The sequence below is a fragment of the Giraffa tippelskirchi genome, chromosome 12 (assembly GCF_054371585.1).
Source record: "Giraffa tippelskirchi isolate mGirTip1 chromosome 12, T2T-mGirTip1v1.2.pri, whole genome shotgun sequence".
In the NCBI taxonomy this organism is placed as follows: Eukaryota; Metazoa; Chordata; class Mammalia; order Artiodactyla; family Giraffidae; genus Giraffa; species Giraffa tippelskirchi.
This window is the reverse complement of record NC_137286.1, coordinates 758386-779912: the sequence shown is the minus strand read 5'-3', so window position 1 is coordinate 779912 and position 21527 is coordinate 758386. Positions and strand designations below refer to the sequence as shown.

The following is a 21527-nucleotide window of genomic DNA, read 5'->3' as shown; positions in this document are numbered from 1 at the left end:
CCCTGCGGTCCCTCTACAAGGGCGCTGACCCCCTTCACCAGGGCCCCACCCTCTGCCCTCATCGTCTCCAGAAGTCCCTCCTCCTGACAGCGTCAGCTGGGGTAAGGCTTCAACACGTGGTTTTGGGGGGACCCAGAGTCTGCAGCCCCGCTGTGCGCCAGTGCCCTAGGGGCCCGCAGCAGTGTGTGCAGGGAGGACCCGGGTGTGTGCCCCCAGCGTGGACCCGCGCCTGGCGGGTGTGAGGACCAGCTTCTGTGAGACGTCAGAGAGGCCCGCGCCCCCTCCACTGCCCTCTGGCTCCCGGACCCCTTCTCATCTGACGTAGAGCCACCCGACCACCCCAGACAGCCACGGCCCCACAGCCAGCAGGGCAAGGTCTCCCCTTCCCCTCCGGGGAGCCGGCCTGAGGCGGGGCCCTGAGGCGGGAGGCGGGGCCCTGAGGTGGGAGGCGGGGTCCTGAGGCGGGAGGCGGGGCCCTGAGGTGGGAGGCGGGGTCCTGAGGCGGGAGGCGGGGTCCTGAGGCGGGAGGCGGGGCCCTGAGGCGGGAGGCGGGGTTCCTGAAGTGGGAGGCGGGGTCCTGAGACGGGAGGCGGGGCCCTGAGGCAGGGGTCCTGAGGTGGGAGGCGGGGTCTTGAGGCGGGAGGCGGGGCCCTGAGGTGGGAGGCGGGGCCCTGACGCGGGGCCCACTGCTACTGGTCATCTGCACACGCGGCCTGGGCCTCCGCGGTCTCACTGAGAACTGTGCAGCCTGGACTCGGTGTCCCCAGAGCTGGCTGTGGCTCCTCGTTGGGGTGGCCTGGGAAGTGCCTGGATGGCGGGGAAGCCCAAGGCCGTCTCTCTGATCCCTTGGGGAAGCGGACACTGAAGGGGCTGGGACGCGGCACCCCCACCCCCCGCCCTGCTATGGGAGGTCTCGGCCCCGGTACGAGACGGGCAGGTTCTGAGCACCAAGCTGGAGGCGGCCTTTGGCTTCAGCCAACGTGAGTCACCTGGTGCAGCTTCCTGCCTGGACGGGACCGGCTGGCCTCCGCGCCCCATCTCCTTTGCTGACTGTGCCGTCCCACCGAGTAAAGCCCCTTGCCTGGAGGAACGTGCTGGGCGCGGGCTCTTCGCCCTCACGCCCAGGACGGCGTGGGGTCCCCTCTGGCGGTCGGTGAGGGAGGCCCTCACCCCTGGGCCTCTGGTCATCATGGCCCGAGGAGAGGTCCTGACGGCCTTGTCCCTCACTGGGTGCAGACCCTGTGTTGAGATGGCATTCCGGTGTCTACTTAGACCCTCGGGGGCCTCCCTGTTGGGGACATGGGTGCTCTCTCTGGGCACCCATGCCTGTCCGGGCCGTCCCCCCACGGCCAGCTCCTCCTGTGCCTGGCCGTGCTGGCCTCTGACTACGCCCACCGCCCGGTGCCCCGGCCCCCGTGGGGGCGGCCTATGCTGCGGCAGCAAGCGGGGCCTTGGTGCCGAGGCGCCCGCCTGCCCCTCACTTCCTGCAGGGCCATCCCAGCCCCACGCCGGCAGGCAGGGAAGCACAGAAGGCACCTCTGACCTCTCCTGATTAGCAGGAAGTAGCTGCGTCCTAAGGCCCGGACACTGGAGACAGCTGACCTGGGCCGGCTGGAGCTTGCAGCCACCTCTGGCTGGAGCAGGCGACCGGTGCACGGTGTGGAGGGAGCCGGACACTGCCTGAGCCTCCTTGCCCAGCCCCCCCCCCCCACTGTCCTGAAAGCGAGCGCCTGGGGGCACCCACGGCACCCCAGCCGCCCTGGCCGAGCTTTGTGCGCCTGCAGCCTGAGCCCCCAGGGTGCTGCCTGTGGGTCTGCCCGCCCCACCCTGTCCTGCCCCCGGCTAGCGCATCCCCGGGGCTCAGGCCGGGCTTGGGGGCCACCGGCCGCCACAAGGCCCCAGCTCCCGCTGGGGCAGACAGCAACTGTGCAGACAGGCTCAGCCTCTGGGGACGAAAGGCCCCTTAGTTTTCTCTCCCACCAACGTACAGTCTATTGGGGGCCACAGAGGTAGCCCCCCAGGTGGCTGTGGTCTCACTGCTGTTGTCTGGGTGCCTGCAGGAAACGGAAGAGGCCGAGTCCTCCTGGGAGGCCAGCCCGGCACCGGCGTTTCTCGGAAGCCCAGGAAGCACTGTCCTTGTCCTTCATGGGCTGCGCGTGGGCTGTGGGGGCTGGACTCGACAGCCCTCGGGACCCACATGGTCTGCCTTGCGCCAAAGCCGAGCGCTGCTGGAAGGATGAGGTGGGGCAGCCTCTCTGGGAGACAGCCTGCAGCCTTTCAGAGCCTGATGCAGGGTCCAGTGGTTAAGAATCCACCTTCCAGAGCATGAGTCACAGGTTTGATCCCTGTTCAGAGAACTAATGTCCCACATGCAACGAAGCCTGTGAAGACTCAGGAGAGTCCCTTGGACTGCAAGGAGATCCAGCCAGTCCATTCTAAAGGAAATCAATCCTGAATATTCATTGGAAGGACTGATGCTGAAGCTCCAATACTTTGGCCACTTGATGAGAAGAATTGACTCATTTGAAAAGACCGTGATGCTGGGAAAGATTGAGAGCAGGAGAAGAAGGGGACGACAGAGGATGAGATGGTTGGATGGCATCACCGACTCGACGGACATGGACATGAATGTGAGGAAACTCTGGGAGACGATGAAGGACAGGGAAGCCTGGCGTGCTGCAGTCCATGGAATCGCAAGAGTCAGACCTGACTGAGCGACTGAACAGCGGATGCCACGAGACAACTAAGCCTGCCCTCTGCAGCTATGGAGCGCACACTCTGCAGTGAAGACCCAGCTCAGCCAGAAACTAAAAAAAAGCCTGATGCAGCGTCCCCACGTAGCCAGGAGATCCCTCTTTGAGAGGAGGAACTGGGCTGGAGCCACACTTGCACACGTGTTCATGGCGGCTGCCCAGACGGCCAAGTGCTATCCTGACACTTGCCAGGTGGGTGAATGCAGGGCGTGCTGCCCGGCGGAGGAGCTGGCCCCTAAGGCCACTTGTGAGACCCCTGGTACAGAACGTCAGACCAGGCACGGCCACCAGGAGACACCTGCCGCCACTGCACCGTCGGGGTGGTGGGGAAGGGCAGGGACCCTGGGCTGATGATGCGGTCCTGGAATTAGAGGCGATGGTTGCGCAGCACCGGGAGCGTGCTGCGTGCCACTGGCTTGTGCCCGTGGTTGTGGTTAACCTGGCCAATTGCACATCGTACATGTTTCACTACAGCAGAGAGAGTGTAACGAGGGTACCGGGACGGTTCTGGACCCAAGGAGACCAGGCAGGCAGGCGGACAGGGTACCGGGCTCGGGTGTGGGGCAGGCACCTTGGGAGACAGCCCCTCGCTAGTGGGCAGCGCCCCCTTACTTAGCGTCGTGACGCCCCAGCTTGCTCTCCGCCAGGTCGCCCCCAAATCCCACTGGGAGGGGTCCCTGGTGGCTGGGGCTTGTCTGCTGAGCTCTCGTCACTTTCTGTGGAGCTCCAGCTTTTCTGCCTGAACACCAGGGCAGTGGGCAGGGCAGCGAGCGCTGGCCCAGCTGGCCCTGGAGGCGGGGTGCTGCGGGCGGGGGCCCTGCCCCCCCAGAGCCGCCTGGGCGCCATTGCCCTCCTCTGTGGGCCGATTGTCCCCCGGCGGCTCTTCTGTGGGCGCCTTTGTACCGGGACATCAGTCCTTTGTCCGCCGTTGGCATCGCACCGCGTCTCATGGCCATCATCCGTCTCTGCTCACGGTAACGTCCACGTTTCCGATCTCAGGAAGGGTCAGTGTCCCAAAGAGCAGGGCAGCCCCTGGGTTGGGCGCCTGGCCCCTGTCCTCCAGGGACCTAGGTGTGTCAGGCGCTTTCCTTGGCCTGGGCCAAGGTACATCTTCTGTGGAAGTTGGTGGGCAGAATGGCCCCCAGCCCCTCTGTCCCACGTTGGGGTGAAGGTTCTGAGGGAACTGAAAGTAGTGTGTTCTCGAGTGCTCCCTCCCTGGGTTCCTCGCAGCACAGGTCACAGGAGCTGAGACCTGACAGCCACCCAGGGTGTGTTGCTGTGTGAAGGTACAAGCAAAGACGCCAAGTGCACATGGGGACACTGACCTGGCCACGCACTCAGTCCACGAGCTGACAGTGACCCGGCCACACGCTCAGTCCACGAGCTGACAGTGACCCGGCCACACGCTCAGTCCACGAGCTGACAGTGACCCGGCCACACGCTCAGTCCACGAGCTGACAGTGACCCGGCCACACGCTCAGTCCTCGAGCTGACAGTGACCCGGTCTTGAAAAGGAACGCAAACCTGATAGAAGCCACAGCATGGGTGAATGTGCTGAGTGACATGGGCCAGTCACGGAGGCCGGTTGTGTGCGGCCCTCTTGAGGTCCTTAGCGCAGTCGGATTTGTAGATGGGAAGCAGAATGGGGGGGCTGGGGGGCGGGGAGCGAGTGTGGAGTGGGGACGAGGTTTCAGTCTCACAAATGGAAGGAGGCGCAGGGTGGTGACGGGGGCATCGCGGTGCACGTGCCTGAAGCAGTGGGGCCGGTCACTTGAAGGTGGTAAATTTCACATTACATACATTTTAGCACAGTAGAGAGAGGTGGACGCACCCTGACCCCGACCCCGAGCTCAGAGTGACTGCTGCCTTCTGTCCCTGCAGGGCCTGGCGTCGATGCACCCTGACCCCGACCCCGAGCTTAGTGACCCGAGCTCTAGGCCCAGGCCCAGCACACTGTGTGCCAGGGCCCCCGTGAGTCCTCCTCGAGTCAGCTCCAGAGAGGACACGGCTGACCTCCCCCAGGGTGCCCCCTCCCCGGTCCCTTTCTCTTCTCTCTCCCTCCACTCCCTCTCCACTGGCACCTCCCTCTTCCTCTGGACTCTGTCCAGCGCCCAGGCAGGCCCTTGTCCTGGGCACGGACGATTCCCTCCGGCACACTAGCCGGGTGTGGGCCAGCCCCAGGAGGCCTGCCTGCCCTCCAGCTGGATGGGCACTGAGCAGCAGCCTAGGAGCCCCATTCTGTGAGAACGCACTCCTCGGGGCCCGCTGCGCTGAGGGCACACGGAAACCTGAGCCCCAAGTGTTGCCTGGAGGGACAGAGACCCCCAGGGTCAGGGGCTCGGCACTGCCTCCTGGGACCCGTTTGGTGGCAGGAGGTGCTCTGAGGGGGTTGCACTGCCTTCAGCCCAATTGGAGCCCAGCCTGTCCAGGTGTCCTGAGCTGTGGGCAGTGCTGCAACTCTGCTGACTCACAGCTGACTCCTGCGTACACTCCTTGGTTTCTGCTTTGCAAGTGGCCAGAGACAGGTGTCGTCCCTGGGTTCCTCCATGCTGGCGGTGGTGCTGCAGGCTCAACTCTGCCTGCACAGCAGGAAATAAAGACCCTGGGGTTGGAGTATGTGTCGGGGGCCTTTTGACGCTTATCACGGCATCCCCTTCTCGTGGTCAGAGGTGTCTTCCACACCCGTCTTTAAGGTGGGCCCTGCTGGCTCAGACGGTAAAGAATCTACCTGCAATGCCAGACCTGGGTTCGCTCCCTGGGTTGGGACAATCCCCTGGAGGAGGGCATGACACCCCATTCCAGTATTCTTGTCTGGAGAATCCCCATGGACAGAGGAGCTTGGTGGGCTACAGTTCATGGGGTCAGAATGAGTCAGACACGACTGAGGAGCTAAGCACCCCAGACACAGCGGTTCCCTCAACACCGAGCAAAGCCTGGCAGCTGGACGGCCCAGTGAGCTGCTGCAGGAAGGGGCAAGTACACTGTCCATCAACCAGCTGTGAGCCCACCAAACGCAGAAAGACGGAGCAGAACAGGTCGTCGCTGTGCATCCACTCTCAGAAGAAGGGGCAGCCCTTTTTGGGACCCTCTGGATGAGGAGGGGCCCGGGCCAGGCGGGCCAGGGAGGGGCCTGGGGGTGGGCAGCCTCAGAGCACGTCTGTGGGGGATTGTGCAATCAGAGTGCCGGGCGGGTGTTGGGGACCCCAGCGTGGCAGGGTGGCTGCCGTGTGTGAAGGATGGCGGATGGCCCTGTGCTGTCACGAGTTGGTGTCGCGTGTGGGTGTTGACTCTAAACACTGAGATGCCTCGTTTTAAGTGTAGGTATTAGAGAGTAAGGGACTAAGCCTTCCACCATGCGAGCACCCAGCTCCAGTTGTGTAAAGATCAGGGCAAAGCTTAGGATGAAAACAGGAATGGAGGTACAAGGACCAAAACTTAATGAAATAAAAACAACATTAAATATTAACAAAAGCCAGAAGTTGACTGCTTGGAGAGACTGGTAATATAGCAAACTTTGGCAAAAGTGATGAAAAGAGAAAGCACACACATAAACAATTCTGGAATGAAATGATGTCGGTAAAGTTGAACAACACTATATGCATTGTCAGTAAATATGAAAAACAAGTAGGATGTTTTTCTACAAAGAATATGAATTACTTAGTAACTGGCTTAGTAAACTAGAAAATGTGTAGAGACCAGTTATATTAAAATCCTTTTCTTCTCCAGAGAGCACCAGATGGTTTTATTTATAAATTTTACCAAATCTTCCAAGAATTAAGTCCTATCACTTATGAAGTGTTCCAGAGATTGAAAAGATGTTTAAAAAGAGGTGACACCGTCCATTTTATGAGCCCAGTAGAATCATGGAAACTCCCAGGGGAAACGCAAGAGTAGGGAGACCTCATGGACATAGATGTGAAAACCGTAAAGAAAATGACAGGGAAAAAAAAATCCCTACAAGATAAAAAAAGGCAAAAGTATCTCATGAAATAGAAATTATCTCAGGAATATGTGAATGATTTATTTAACCTTAGACTACTAGTTATTTTTATCACATTCAGAGTGAAGAGAAAATTCATATGATATATCCAGAAAAAGCATTTGATGGAATTTAAGAGACGTTATTAGGGCTATGGACTTCCCAGGTGGTGCTAGTGGTCAAGAATCCACCTGCCAATGCAGGAGACTCAAGAGACCCGGATTTGATCCCTAGGTTGGGAAGATCTCCTGGAGGAGGAAAGAGCAACCCACTCCAGTATTTTCGCCTGGAGAATCCCACGAACAGAGGAGCCTGGCAGGCTCACATACAGTCCATGGGGTTGCAAAGAGTCGGTCACGAAAGAGCATGCACACACGCGCACATTAGGAGTATAGAAGTAGACGGGGATTTTAACTTGTTACAGGCATCCCGGGTAGCTTAGATGGAAAAGAATCTGCCTGCAAGGCAGGAGACCCAGGTTCAATCCCTCGGTTGGGAAGATCCCCTGGAGGAGGGAATAGCAGCCCATTCTAGTATTGCCTAGAGAATTCCATGGACTAAGGGGCCTGGCAGGCTATATAGTCCATGGGGTCACAAAGAGTCAGGCATTACTGAGTGACTAACGCTTGTTATAGGCTACCTACTAAAAATCTGCAGACTTGCACTAATTCTAATATATAAGCTTACATTTGGCTGTTCATTAATCCGTGCACCCACATTAAAATGTATAATTCAGTTCTGTACTTGCGCCAACCGTATTTCAAGTGGTGACCACTGACTACCACATTAAACAATGCATTTGTAGAACATTTCCATCATTGCAGAAAGGTTACTGGACTTGACTACTGTACACTCATCATTCTTAAATACTAGAAATATCTGTAAAAGCAAGAAGGAAGGTAACTGTTATCCTTGAGGTACTGGACAATACAATGAGACATGAAAAGCAGATTGGATTGGGTTGAAAGAAACAAAATTGCTATTTGCAATGGCGTTGTTCAAATGGACAATATAAGAGCCTGTAGCAAAGGAGAAAAGGAAAGATATACCCATTTGAATGCAGAGTTCCAAAGAATAGCAAGGAGAGATAAGAAAGCCTTCCTCAGTGATCACTGCAAAGAAATAGAGGCAAACAACATAGAGGAAAACAACAGATTGGGAAAGACTAGAGATCTCTTCAAGAAAATTAGCGATACCAAGGGAAACATTTCATGCAAAGATGGGCTCGATAAAGGACAGAAATGGTATGGACCTAACAGAAGCGGAAGATATTAAGAAGAGGTGGCAAGAATACACAGAAGAACTGTACAAAAAAGATCTTCACGACCCAGATAATCATGATGGTGTTATCACGCACCTAGAGCCGGACATCCTGGAATGTGAAGTCAAGTGGTTCTTAGAAAGCATCACTACGAACAAAGCTAGTGGAGGTGGTGGAATTCCAGTTGAGCTATTTCAGATCCTCAAAGATGATGCTGTGAAAGTGCTGCACTTGATATGCCAGCAAATTTGAAAAACTCAGCAGTGGCCACAGAAGTGGAAAAGGTCAGTTTTCATTCCAATCCCAAAGAAAGGCAATGCCAAAGAATGCTCAAACTACCACATAATTGCACTCATCTCACACGCTAGCAAAGTAGTGCTCAAGATTCTCCAAGCCAGGCTTCAGCAATACGTGAACAGTGAACTTCTAGATGTTCAAGCTGGTTTTAGAAAAAGCAGAGGAACCAGAGATCAAATTGCCAACATCCGCTGGATCATCAAAAAAGCAAGAGAGTTCCAGGAAAACTGCTGCTGCTGCTAAGTCGCTTCAGTCGTGTCTGACTCTGTGCGACCCCATAGACTACCTCTGCTTTATTGACTATGCCAAAGCCTTTGACTGTGTGGGTCACAATAAACTCTGGAAAATTCTTAAAGAGATGGGAATACCAGACCACCTGACCTGCCTCTTGAGAAACTTGTATGCAGGTCAGGAAGCAACAGTTAGAACTGGACATGGAACAACATACTGGTTCCAAATAGGGAAAGGAGTACGTCAAGGCTGTATATTGTCACTCTGCTTATTTAACTTATATGCAGAGTACATCATGAGAAATGCTGGGCTGGAAGAAGCACAAGCTGGAATCAAGATTGCCGGGAGAAATATTAATAACCTCAGATACGCAGATGACACCACCCTTATGGCAGAAAGTGAAGAAGAACTAAAGAGCCTCTTGAAAGTGAAAGAGGAGAGTGAAAAAGTTGGCTTACAGCTCAACATTCAGAAAACTAAGATCATGGCATCCGGTCCCATCACTTCATGGGAAATAGATGGGGAAACAGTGTCAGACTTTATTTTTTTGGGCTCCAAAATCACTGCAGATGGTGATTGCAGCCATGAAATTAAAAGACGCTTACTCCTTGGAAGGAAAGTTATGACCAACCTAGACAACATATTAAAAAGCAGAGACATTACTTTGCCAACAAAGGTGCGTCTAGTCAAGGCTATGGTTTTTCCAGTGGTCATGTATGGATGTGAGAGTTGGACGGTGAAGAAAGCTGAGCACCGAAGAATTGGTGCTTTTGAACTGTGGTGTTGGAGAAGACTCTTGAGAGTCCCTTGGACTGCAAAATCCGACCAGTCCATCCTAAAGGAGATCAGTCCTGGGTGTTCATTGGAAGGACTGATGTTGAAGCTGAAACTCCAATACTTTGGCCACCTCATGCGAAGAGTTGACTCATTGGAAAAGACCCTCATGCTGGGAAGGGCTGGGGGCAGGAGGAGGAGGGGATGACAGAGGATGAGATGGCTGGATGGCATCACTGACTCGATGGACATATGTTTGGATAAACTCCGGGAGTTGGTGATGGACAGGGAGGCCTGGCGTGCTGCGATTCATGGGGTCACGAAGAGTCAGACACGACTGAGCGACTGAACTGAGCTGAACTGAAGGTGTTTGGCCCAGTGACAGTTCTGGAAGGTTGACTGATACAAGATCAACAGACAGAATCAATAGTGCTGAAATAGCTAAAGTGTTTCAATTTGAAAATAAGAAAAACTGTTATTCATAAAAGCAGCAGTAGCTTATCCATGAATAAGTTGGACAAAAGGCATTCACAACTTTCACCAGAGAAAGGGCGACCACTCACTCGAGGACGTAAGGCACCTAAGCGAGGGGGTGGCGAGGCTCCGTGACGACCTGGAGACACCGGTCCCCCTAAATTATTTCAGTTTTATAAAATTCCACGAAGGACTTGAACTTGGCAAATTATGAAGTTTATCTGAAGCAGACCAGCAACTTGAAAGAAAAAGGAGGTGTGTTTGTATTTAGGAAGTGTCTTGCTTAGCAGATAACATGTTTAAATAAGCTATACTCATTAAAACAATATGCGGTTGGGAGAAATACAGACAGATTGACCCTTGGAACACAGAGAAAGACACAGAAACACACGCATCTTCAGAGACAGCCTTTAATCCGTAAGGAAGGGATTTGCTCTTGAAGAACTGGTTGGGGGTAGGTGAGCATCCATAGAGAAAATAATAAAATCAGGTCCCGACCTCACATCATACACAGAACAGCTCCATGTTGATTAATGACCTCAGTGAAAAGAGTAAAAAAAAAAAAAAATGAGGGGAGGAGCAGTGTGAACTTGAAGAATATAGTGTCCAAGAAACATAAATCATAAGACATTTAAATGAACATGTCCTAGAAACCCACTCGAATGATGGCCTCCAGCTAGGAGATGACGGGTGTGATGCACGCCAGCCCGTGATTGCACTTGGAATAAATGAGGCATAGTGAGAAGACGCCAGCCCAGTAGGAAAATGAGCAAGATTGTGGGGTCACTCACGGCAACAGACACCCACGAAGTCTTGCAGCCTCCCTGGGAGCCAGGGCAAAACCCAAGGAAACCAGCGCGAGAACCCCTGGATCTGGAGATTCTGTTCATCCGGGGAGTGGTCAGTGTTCGAGTCTGGGCTGTGTCCCCCCCAGCCCATCCCAGTTCACACATTGAATTCCTCACTCTCCCTGGACGTCAGGATGTGACTGTCTTTGGAGACAGGCCTTCCAAGAGACTTTTGGGTTCAGACGAAGCCCTGGGGCGGGCCCCACCCCACTTTTAAGGACCAGTGTTGTTAAAACAAGGAGGTCTGGATGTGCAGAGACGCCGGGGATGGGGGGTGTGTAGACGAGAGGCCCCAAGACGAGGCCGTGATGGGGCAGCCGAGGGGCGCAGCCTGAGCAGTCGTCCTCTTATGACCAGAGAGCAGCCCCCCCTGCACCCGGACCTCCAGTCTCCAGGACCGTGGGAAGCAGATGTCATGTCTGAGCTGCCCAAGGACACGGACCATGCCCCACCCCACCCTGGGCCTCCAGGAGGGCACGTTAACCCCACAGCTTGGGAGAACGGTTTGACAAAGCCACCCAGGTTCTGAGTGCCCAGAGCAGACCCAGCAGCCCCTCGCAGGCTGAAGGTGCTGGGTGGCAGGTGAAGGCACGGCCAGGGCGGGTTCCGCTCACTGCAGCAGCCTGAACGGCCATCACGGGCATGGGGGGTCAAGACACCGTGTGCCCCTGCAGCGAGCAAGTCCACAACAGGTGTGGGAGGTGCATGCGAGTCACGTGAGCACAGCTCTCCAGATGAGAGCTGAGGAGGGAGGTCAAGATGCAAGGGCACAGGCAGGGCAGTCAACGTGCCTGAGAGACGTGACTGGGCTGCCTCGTCCGTGCAGATGGTGTGAGACTGGGACCTGCCTGGCGGGGCAGAGCTGACATCTCTGACAGAGTCGGGGGGCAGAGCTACCCGCGCCGTGCTCATGGCTGGGCCAGGGCTGGCTGCCCCTCTGCCGTCCTGGGCGTGTGGTTGCTTGGGTCCTGCTGTTGCATCTCGTGGGAGACAGCGAGCAAGGGGCTTGCCACCTGGAACGTGATCCCGTGGCCCCTAGTGCCCTGGGGCCTTGCCCACCTGCCCGAGGCAGGACCAAGGTCTCTGGCCAGCTGACGGGGGGGGGTTCTGTTATCCAGGGGACAGCTGGCAGTCTCCTGGGAGGAGACCCTTCCTCCAGGTGGTGAGTGGGTAGGGAGAGCACAGTGGTTTTCCGTGGTTATGAGCGCCTTGTGAATACTTCTCTAAGGAGATCTGCAGCTACCGTGGAGAACATTTGTTCGTCTTTGTTGGTGTGGGTTTTGTGGCATCACTCTGTGGTTCCGCTCTGATTTAGAAGACAGACCAGAGCGTTGCTTCCCTGGGTCAGGTGTGGAGCTTGGCTGTGCACACGCTGGCAGAGGAAAGGGAACTCTGGCTGTGAGCAAGGCCCGCCTCACGGGGAAGGACCGGGTTTTCACGTTTTACAGCAGGAGTTCCCAACCTCCGGGATCTCATGCCTGGTGATCCGAGATGGAGCTGATGTGATAATAGAAAGTTCACGATAAATACAATGCGCTTGAGTCAGACTGAACCCATCCCCCACCCCAGTCCGTGAAAAAGTGGTCTTCCAGGAAACCACTGTGTGGTGCCAAAAAGATCAGGGACTCCTGTTTACCGGGACTGTTTGTGAGACCCGCTGGGCTCCCTTTTGGGTCCTTATTGAACATATTGTTTACAGTGCAGAGTGCTTTATGGAATATCGGTCCTAGGTTAGTGATGAGTCACTGTTTGTGGGGATTTTTTCAGTGTGTTGGTTCATGATTTCCTCGAGGGCCAAGCCTTCTGCAGTAAGTCTCATCCTTGGCTCCCTGTAATCCGGCCCTCAGGCCTGTCGCTCAGAGCTGACCTGGGAGGAAAAACAAGTAGCATGTGTTCTGTTGGTCTGGCTCCCTCTCCGTGCAGGTGATGCTTTTGATTCTTTTAATGTTTGCACAGATCGCATCAGCTTGAACGTGCCTTGGAACACACGTGTGCGCGCGCACACGTATGCACACATACACATACGCACACATGCACACGCATGCACACACATACACGCGTGCACACACAGAGAATCCCAAATGGCTGCAGGTGTCACAGGCACCTGGGAGCCTCACAGGAAGTGAGTCCATCCCGGGCTGAGACAGGCTCCCTGCAGACCACGGTGCTCAAGCCCCGTGAGCCGGTTCTGTGAGGAGGAGACGTCCTCGTGGGTGCCCGGCTCTGCTTTCTGGAGGGTCACCTCCACGCTGTGGTCTCTGAACGCAGGACTCACCCCCTCCCCAGCCACACACCGCATGAGGGATGTCAGCTTCTAGAAGCAGGAGTTACGAAAGCCCTGAAAGGAAGAGATTGAGACCCTGAGACCCCCACCCCCAGATCAGGGCTGGGAAATGCTTTTTAATGATTCATTTATTGAAAACATGACCCAAATAAGGTGCTTGGTTTGCAACTGGACGCTATATCCTCTAGGTCTTCTGGGTTTTTCTAACTCTTGAAAAGGTACTTTAAAAAACATACCTGCAGTATAATTCAACCCCTGCCGCCTTTTCTGTCTAAACGCTGACTCCTGTCACCATCTCAGGCAGGTCAGAACAGCCAGACCGAACCTCGGGGCGCCCCTACTCCCCTCTTTGCCCTGCACCCTCCGCCTGCCTCCCCTGGGGGGCACACACGTGGCCGACGCAGGCCGGGAGCTCTGTGCTCCAGCGCCTCCGGCTTCCCTCCTGCGCCGTGCGTGCGCGTGCGCGCGTCCCTGCACTCGAGTGCACCGGGCGGTGCCTGGTCCCCCGCCCCCAGGGGCGCCCCCCAAGGTCGAAGGCCCAGTGGCTTTGAGGGGCGTCTCGGTTTCCAGCTTGGGGCGATCGTGAACTCAGCGGCTGTGATGCTCATGTCCGAGTTTGGGGGTGGGTTCCCAGCAGTGGGGTTGGGGGTCCTGGGGGTCGATGCCTCCAGGCCCTCCACCTGCTGGGTCACGGCTCCGCCTCTCCCCGACTCCCCGCAGTGGGCCTTTGGATCTTGTTTCCCTGCTATAACGGTGTGGTGTCTCACTCGGACTTTAATTTGCATTTCCCTGATAACTAATGGGCTTCCCAGGTGGCTCAGGGGTAAAGAATCCACTTGCCACCCAGGAGATGCGAGTTCAACCCGTGGGTTGGAAAGATCCGCTGGAGAAGGAAATGGCAACCCACTCCATTCTTTACAATTGCCCAGTATTCTTGCCTGGAGAATTCCACAGACAGAGGAACCTGGAGGGCTGTATAGTCCATGGGGTTGCAGAAGAGTCAGACACAACTTAGCGACTAAACAGCAACAACTGATAAGTTGGGGCTCCATCTCACATGCTTGTTTATTAGACACGTGTCTTTTTTGGTGAAGAGTCTGTTAAAATCTTTTGCCCCTTTTCACTGGACTATTTTCATATTATTGAGATTTGAGAATTCTGTATATATTCCGGATAAAACCCTTTGTCGAATATGTGATTTGCAAGTACTTTCTGCCACTCTTAGCTTGTCTGCTTGTCCCCTTCAGAGGGTTTTTCACAGAGCAGAGGTTTACATTTTGATGCCGTCCTGTTTATTGGACTTTCGCTGTCGCTGCACACGCCTGCCCTTGGCTAGCAGCACGTTGTCTTGATGGCTGTCTGTTTATAGCAAGTCTCGGTGTCAGGGAGGGAGCCATGCCAGACTACGTTGTTTTCCTTTTTCAAAGTTACTATATTTTCCATTGAAGTACAGTTGACTTGCATTATCGTTTTAGTTTTAGCCTAGCGATTCAGTAGGTTCACAGATTAAACTCCATTTAAAGTTGCTGTAAGATACTGGCTCTGTTCCCCGCTGTACCGAACATCATGTAACTTGTCTGTTTCATGCGTGGTGGTCTGTGCCTCTTAATCCCCTCACCTACCTAACCGCTCCCCCTTCCGTCTCCCCACTGGTAACCGCTAGTTTGTTCTACGAGTCTGTTCTGTTCTGTCATGTGCATTCATGGATGTTATTTTTTAGATTTCACATAGAAGTGACACATGCAGTATTTTGTTTTTCTCTGTCCGACTTATTTCTAGGTCCACTCATGTTGTAAATGGCAGAATTCCATTCTTTTTTCGGTCTCGTAATGTTTCTCTTTATATATGTTTACATACACACACACACACGTATGTGCCTGGTCTTCTTCATCCATTCATCTGCTGATGGCCACCTATGTTGCTTTCATGCCTTGGCAATTCTCAAGAATGCTGCTATGAAAATTTGGGATGCATTATCTTTTCAAGTTAGTAGTTCTGTCTCTGACCAGTATATGCCTGGGTGTGGGTTTGATGGCCCATAGGATAGCTCTATTTTTGGCTTTTTGAGGAACCTCCATTCTGTTTTCCTTGGTGACTTCACCAGCTTACATTCCCACCACCAGTGCAGGCGGGCTCCCTTTCTCCACGTCCTCTCCAGCGTTTCTTATCTGTAGACTTTCTGATGGTGGCCATTCAGACGGCTGTGAGGCGATGCCTCATCCTGGTTTAGACTCGCGTTTCCCTGATGGCTGGGGCTGTTGAGTCTCCTCATGTGGCTGTTGTCTATCTGGATGTCTTCCTTGGAGAAATGTCTATTCAGATCTTCTGCTCATTTTTTAATCAGACTGGTGGTTTTCCGATACTGAGTTGTGTGAGCTGTGTATATGTTTTGGAAATTAAGCCCTTCTTGGCTGAATCATTGGTAAGCATTTCCTCTCGTTCCGTAGCTTGTCCTCTGTCTGTGGTGCCCTTTGCTGCGAAAGCTTTTAAGTTTAATTAGGCCCCATTGTTTGTTTCTGCTTTCCTTTTTCTACATTATTTTGGTTGTTTTTGTTCCTTTACCTTCCCATACACATTTAAAAGTCAGTTAACTAATAATTATAAAAAAGCTGCACTGGGATTTCATTGGAATTGCACCTGGATCAAAATCTTAGATCTAGTTTGGGGAGAATTAATGTCCATAGCCTGGCAGCGGTTGTGACAGCAGTTGGGAGTTCCTAGCATGCAGATCCTGCGTTTATTTTATCAGATTTAGGTATTTCTTTTTTTTTTTTCGTAAATGCAAGCTGTCTTTCCGCTGTCCGTCGCTTGTGTACAGAACTGCGGCTGCCTTTCATCGGTTGAACTGTTGTCATTCAATCTTGCTAAGCTCAGTAGTTCTTGGAGCTCGTTTCACAATCTCCTCCATTCCTTGGGACGTTCTGCAAAATGGTGCTGTTGTCTGCAGTAGGAAGGGCTTTATTCTGTCCTTCCCTGGGCCTCTGCCTTTTGTCTCCTTTGCCTTAGTGCCCTGGGCAGGCCTTCAGTGCTGTACTGAATTGCAGTGGCCCAAGATACGGCTTGGCCTTGCTCCCAACCTTAGGGGACACTATTCCTTCCACCTCTCACCGTCCAGCGTGATGTTTGCTGGGGGCCTTTGGGCATGCTCTTTATCAGCTAGAGGGGGTTCTCATCTATTCCTGATTCACAGATTCAGCTCAGTCATGTCCAAATCTTTGCGACCCCATGGACTGCAGCACGCCAGGCCTCCCTGTCCATCACCAACTCCTGGAGCTAGCTCACACTCATGTCCATCGAGTCGGTGATGCCATCCAACCATCTCATCCTCTGTCATCCCCCTCTCCTCCCACCTTCAATCTTTCCCAGCATCAGGGTCTTTTCCAATGAATCAGCCCTTCTCATCAGGTGGCCAAAGTATTGGACCTTCAGCTTCAGAATCAGTCCTTCCAATGAATATTCAGGACTGATTTCCTTTAGGATGGACTGGTTTGATCTCCTTGCAGTCCAAGGGACTCTCCAGAGTCTTCTCCAACACCACAGTTCAAAAGCGTCAGTTCTTTGGTGCTCAGCTTTCTTTACAGTCCAACTCTCACATCCATACATGACCACTGGAAAAACCATAGCTTTGACTAGATGGACCTTTGTTGGCAAAATAATGTCTCTGGTTTTTAATATGCTGTCTAGGTTGGTCATAGCTTTCCTTCCAAAGCAGCTTTTAATTTCATGGCTGCAGTCACCATCTGCAGTGATTTTGGAGCCCAAAAAATAAAGTTTCTCACTGTTTCCCATCTATTTGCCATGAAGTGATGGAACTGGATGCCATGATCTTAGTTTTCTGAATGTTGAGGTTTAAGCCAACTTTTTCACTCTCCTCTTTCACTTTCATTCAAGAGGCTCTTTAGTTCCTCTTCACTTTCTGCCATAAGGGTGGTGTCATCCGCATATCTGAGGTTATTGATATTTCTCCTGGCAATCTTGATTCCCTCTTGTGCTTCATCCAGCCCAGCGTTTCTCATGATGTACTCTGCATCTAAGTTAAATAAGCAGAGTGACAATACACAGCCTTGACGTACTCCTTTCCTTATTTGGAACCAGTCTGTTGTTCCATGTCCAGTTCTAACTGTTGCTTCTTGACCTGCATGCAGATTTCTCAGGAGGCAGGTCAGGTGGTCTGGTATTCCCTCCTCTTTAAGAATTTTCCAGAGTTTGTTGTGATCCACACAGTCAAAGGCTTTGGCGTAGTCAATAAAGCAGAAGTAGATGTTTTCCTGGAACTCACTTGCTTTTTCGATGATCCAGCGGATGTTGGTAATTTGATTTCTGGTTCCTCTGTCTTTTCTGAATCCAGCTTGAACATCTGGAAGTTCACAGTTCACATACTGTTGAAGCCTGGCTTTTGAGCATGACTTTGCTAGCATGTGAGATGAGTGCAATTGTGTGGTAGTTTGAGCATTCTTTGGCATTGCCTTTCTTTGGGATTGGAATGAAAACTGACCTTTTCCAGTCCTGTGGCCACTGCTGAGTTTTTCAAATTTGCTGGCGTATTGAGTGCAGCACTTTCACAGCACCATCTTTTAGGGTTTAAAATAGCTCAACTGGAGTTCCATTACCTCCACTAGCTTTGTTTGTGGTGATGCTTCCTGAGGCCCACTTGACTTCGCATTCCAGGATTTCTGGCTCTAGGTGAGTGATCACACCATCGTGATTATCTGGGTCGTGAAGCTCTTTTTTGTATAGTTCTTCTGTGTATTCTTGCCACCTCTTCTTAATATCTTCTGCTTCTGTTAGGTCCATGCCGTTTCTGTCCTTTGTTGTGCCCATATTTGCATGAGATGTTCCCTTGGTATCTCTAATTTTCTTGAAGAGATCTCTAGTCTTTCCCATTCTATTGTTTTCCTCTGTTTCTTTGCGTTGATCACTGAGGAAGGCATTCTTATCTCTCCTTGCTATTCTTTGGAACTCTGCATTCAAATGAGAATATCTTTCCTTTTCTCTTTTGACTTTAGCCTCTCTTCTTTTCACAGCTATTTGTAAGGGCTCCTCAGACAACCGTTTTGTCTTTTTGCATTTCTTTTTCTTGAGGATCGTCTTGATCACTGCCTCCTGTACAGTGTCACGAACCTCCATCCATAGTTCAGGCACTCTGTCTATCAGATCTAATCCCTTGAATCTGTTAATCAGTGTGCTTTTGGTATTGACATCTGGTGATGTCCATGTGTAGCGTCTTCTCTTGTGTTGTTGGAAGAGGGTGTTTGCTATGACCAGTGCGCTCTCTTGGCAAAACTGTCCTGCTTCATTCTGTACTCCCAAGGCCAAATTTGCCTGTCACCCCAGGTATCTCTTGACTTCCAACTTTTGCATTCCAGTCCCCTATAGTGAAAAGGACATCTTTTTTGGGTGTTAGTTCCAGAAGTTCTTGTAGGTCTTTATAGAACCATTCAACTTCAGCTTCTTCGGCATTACTGGTTGGGGCATAGACTTGGATTACTGTGATGTTGAATGGTTTGCCTTGGAAACGAACAAGAGATCATTCTGTCATTTTTGAGATTGCATACAAGTACTGCATTTCAGACTCTTTTGTTGACCATGATGGCTACCCCATTTCTTCTAAGGGATTCTTGCCCACAGTAGTAGATATAATGGTCATCGAGTTAAATTCTCCCATTCCAGTCCATCTTAGTTCATTGATTCATAAAGTGTTGATGTTCACTCTTGCCATATCCTGTTTGACCACTTCCAATTTGTCTTGATTCATGGACCTAACATTCCAGGTTCCTATTCAATATTGCTCTTTACAGCATCGAATCTTGCTTCTATCACCTGTCCCTTCCACAACTGGGTGGTGGTGTTGTCTTGGCTCCATCCCATCATTCTCTCTGGAGTTATTTCTCCACTGATCTCCAGTAACATATTCGTCACCTACCGACCTGGGGAGTTCATCTTTCAGTGTCCTATCTTTTTGCCTTTTCATACTGTTCATGGGATTCTCAAGGCAAGAATACTGAAGTGGTTTGCCATTCCCTTTTTCAGTGGACCACGTTTTGTTAGAAGTCTCCACCATGACCCATCCATCCTGGGTGGCCCTACATGGCATGGCTCATGATTTCATTGAGTTAGACCAGGCTGTGGTCCATGTGATCAGTTGCATTAGTTCTCTGTGATTGTGGTTTTCATTCTGTCTGCCCTCTGATGGAGAAGGATGAGAGACTTATGGACTCTTTATGACCCCATGGACTATACAGTCCATGGAATTCTCCAGGCCAGAATACTGGAGTTGGTAGCCTTTCCTTTCTCCAGGGGATCTTCCCAACCCAGGGATCAAACCCAGGTCTCCTGCATTGCAGGTGGATTCTTTACCAGCTGAGCCACAAAGGAAGCTCTTCCTGGTTCACGCAGAGTTTTTAATCATGAAAGCATATAGAATTTTATCAGAAGTTTTTCTGAATCAGTTGAGATCTTACGGTTTTTGTATTTAGTCTGTTGACGTGTATTAGATTGATTTCAAATACTGAACCAACCTTGCAAACCAACCCCCTTTGGTTATGGCATATTATTGATTATTCCTTTCATATATGTCTGAATTCAACTTGCTAATATTTTGTTGAAGATGTTTACATGAAGGAATACTGTTCTGTAGTCCCTTTTTTATACTGTTTTTGTCTGTTGCTGGTGCTGGTATCAGGGTATTTACTAACTGCGTAAAATGAGGTGAGAAATATTCTTTTCTGGAAGATATTTTGTAGGATTGGTGTTATTGAAGTTTTCTTTTTCACATGTTTTTAGCCATTAATTCAGCTTCTTTTTTATTATCTGTTTTATGAAGATGGTGATAACTCTTGGCTGCACTGGGTCTCCATGGCTGCACACACTTTCTCTAGCCTGGAGCTCAGGCTTCTCCCCTGGGCGGCTTCTCTTATTGCGGAGCACGGGCTCTAGGCGTGGGGCTCAGTAGCTGCTGCTCACGAGCTTAGTTACCCAGCGGCCTGTGGGATTTTCCTGCCGCAGAGACTGAACCCGTGGTCCCTGAATCGGCAGGTGAATTCCTATCTCCTGGGCCGCCTGGGAAGTCCTCAGTGTCTAGTAGATCAGGCTGTTCATCCTGGTGAGTTTGGGCAGATCGTAGCTGTCAGGGAGTTGATGCTTACAATCTCAGTTCTCAGATTTTGTGCTCATCGGGGTACCTGTAGGCTCCCTCCTCATGCTCTTCCGTGTCCGTGGGCTCTGGGGTGAAGGTTCTCCTGATGCGGATCATTGTTGCCCTCTCTCTCTTTTCCTTTTGTGTTCCTACAGGTTTTAATCGAGTCTGTTGCTCTTTCCGAAGAACCAGATTTGGGTTTTTTTTTTCTAATTGTGTCTTTGTTTTCAGTTTCATTGTTCTGCTTTATTCTCCTTAATTCCTGCCTCCTCACTTGGGGCTCACTTTGCTCTTTTCCCAGTGTCTTAAGGTAAAGCTTAGACTGTGTGGTGGGGAGGGTCTCTCTTTTCCACTATAAGCATCTCATGCTGTGAACTCTCCTCTCCGTACCGCTTTAGCTGCATCCCACAATTCTTGACATCTTGTCACTTTCATCCCACACAGAATATGTCTAATGTTCTTCCAGCCTCTGTGTCCTGCTGGTGATCTATCAGAGTGTGGTTGAGTTTCCCAAGTAGCTGATGTTTTCCAGTCTCTTTCCATTGCTGATTTCTAGCCAACTCCATTCTCGTCAGAGAATATAGAGTATGTGATTCCGGTTCTCTTAGCGTGTGTGTGAAGCATTCTTTCCTTGCCCAGGATATGGTCCATCCTGGTGAACATTAACTCCTTCCATGCGTCTCCTTCTCTAGCTTTTTCCCTGGCCCCGCAGAGTCAGAGCAGCCCCTGTGGGTGGAGGGGCTGGGCTGGGGGCTGTGAGGGGGGCCCTGCCATGGGAGGGGTCCTGCTGGGGTCCCCACCTCACTGCGGAGAGTCAGGGACTGTCAGGGGTGCACTATGTCTCCACTCTGGAGTAGACAGTTGGGGCTTCTCCTGCCAGGGGGAAGCCTAATGTCTGTGTCCTGGCGCCTGTGGACCGGATGGAGGGCGGATGCATCTCCATGCAGACAGATGGGGTGGGCGGGACCCTACAGAGGAGAGGGTGGGGCCCCAGGTGAACCCTGAGGGCAGGGTCCCTAGAATCCTGCAGCTGGGAGTGGGTCCCTGGGGGCTCCCCCATCTGTGTCTTTGCCAGCTCTCTGCCCTGCCCTCTCTCTCTCTGGACCCTCTGCAGAGGGGTGCTTGGTCCAACAGCCTCGGCGGCCTGGCTGGGCCTGGGCGGGGGCCCCGGGAGATGCGAGGCCCTTCTCCATGAGTGACCAGGATGCTGGGGTCAGAGAGCCACAGTTCAGCGGAGGCCCGGGCTCCGCAGGGTGGGACATGGAGGCGTCCGAGCCCACGGCTGCCGCTGAGCCTGTCTGTGCCCTCACAGGTTGTGCAGCCTGACCTTGAAGAAGCTGGTGGTCTTCAAGGAGCTGGAGAAGGAGCTCATCTCCGTGGTGATTGCGGTCAAGATGCAGGTGAGGGTTCCATAGAGTGGAGAGCACGTGTGCTGACCTTAGCTGCGGAGGCCCTGGCTCGGAAGCCGGGCAGACCCCTGCTCCCTCCCCC

At 52.4% G+C, this 21527-nt stretch overlaps 1 protein-coding gene across 22 annotated transcripts in view; it reads left to right on the top strand.

The window, feature by feature from the left end:
• PACS2 (phosphofurin acidic cluster sorting protein 2) overlaps positions 1–21527 on the top strand; it is a 63267-nt gene that overhangs the window by 12831 nt on the left and 28909 nt on the right. For 18 of the 22 annotated variants that reach the window (XR_014071581.1, XR_014071577.1, XR_014071578.1 and 15 more), the window contains one exon: positions 21349–21436. Coding sequence is in view for 13 of the 22 variants with exons in the window: in XM_081551169.1 (XP_081407295.1) it covers positions 21349–21436 (88 nt within the window). In the remaining 9 variants the exon portion in view is untranslated. Of the gene's footprint in view, positions 1–9; positions 376–21348; positions 21437–21527 lie in introns of those variants that run through there. The other 4 variants (XM_081551173.1, XM_081551176.1, XM_081551174.1 and 1 more) reach the window with 4 other exon arrangements.